At 40.4% G+C, this 1003-nt stretch overlaps 1 protein-coding gene across 1 annotated transcript in view; it reads right to left on the bottom strand.

The window, feature by feature from the left end:
- Positions 1-1003, bottom strand: part of Zmym4 (zinc finger MYM-type containing 4) — a 127087-nt gene that overhangs the window by 48184 nt on the left and 77900 nt on the right. The window contains exon 15 of the mRNA XM_013348319.2: positions 703-715. Within this exon, the coding sequence (XP_013203773.1) occupies positions 703-715 (13 nt within the window). The remainder of the gene's footprint in view (positions 1-702; positions 716-1003) is intronic.

Here is a 1003-nt window from a genome sequence, read left to right as displayed (position 1 = left end):
TGGCTTTGGAACCTGTCCTGGAACTAGCTCTTGTAGACCAGGCTGGTCTCGAACTCACAGAGATCTGCCTGCCTCTTCCTCCCAAGTGCTGGGATTAAAGGTGTGTACCACCACCGCCCAGCTTACAGATTTTTTTTAATTTCAAAATTTAACATGCTATTTGTTTATATGGGTATTTTTAATCTGACAAGATAACATACTTATTTATTTATAAAACTTAAATCATAAACCTCAACCCGACTACACTAAAATGGTAAATGTTTCTACAATAATGATTTTTTAAAAATGTGTGTATGTGTGTGTATGTCTAGTACATGTGGTTGGACATTTTAGAATGTGCACAGGCAAACATGTGGCGGCCCAACACTGACATTGGCAGGAGAGTCCTTCCTCAATCACTCTCCATCTTATTCACTGAAGCAGTGGTCTTTCAACTGAAGTCAGAGCTCATCAATTAGTACTAGGCTTGCTCTGAAGGACTCTGCATCCTATAGTGGTATACTATTTGTTTTAATAAATAATGCTTGTCTGAAAATCAGTGCAAAGTAGCCATGCTAGTTAACCTTACAGGCCAGGGAGTGGTTGCACACATCTTTAATTTCAGCAGCCACACTAGTTAGCCATAGAGGCCAGGCAAAGATGGTGCATGCCTTTAATCCCAGCACTAGAGAGGAACATAAAACAGGAGGAGACAGGTCTCACTCTCAGTCTCAATCTGAGGATTTGTGAAGGCAGGATCATCCATTTTCAGTCTAAGTTAGAGGTAAGAACAAGTGTCTGGTTGCTTTGCTTTTCTGATTTCACGTTGATTTCAGATACTCCAGTATCTGCTCTGAGATTTTATTATTCGTGCTACAGCATCCAAGCACTGGAATTGCATGGGGGCTTTCATGTGAGTGCAGAAGATCTAAACTCTAGTCGTCACACTTGTACACCAATGACTTTAGCCACGGAGGCAGCATTACAACAATTCTACCAATGGCATCATTAAAAAAAAAAAAAA

This window comes from Microtus ochrogaster, chromosome 10, assembly GCF_000317375.1.
Source record: "Microtus ochrogaster isolate Prairie Vole_2 chromosome 10, MicOch1.0, whole genome shotgun sequence".
Lineage (NCBI taxonomy): Eukaryota > Metazoa > Chordata > Mammalia > Rodentia > Cricetidae > Microtus > Microtus ochrogaster.
Note: the sequence above shows the minus strand (reverse complement) of the source record. Positions and strands in the feature narration are given on the sequence as shown.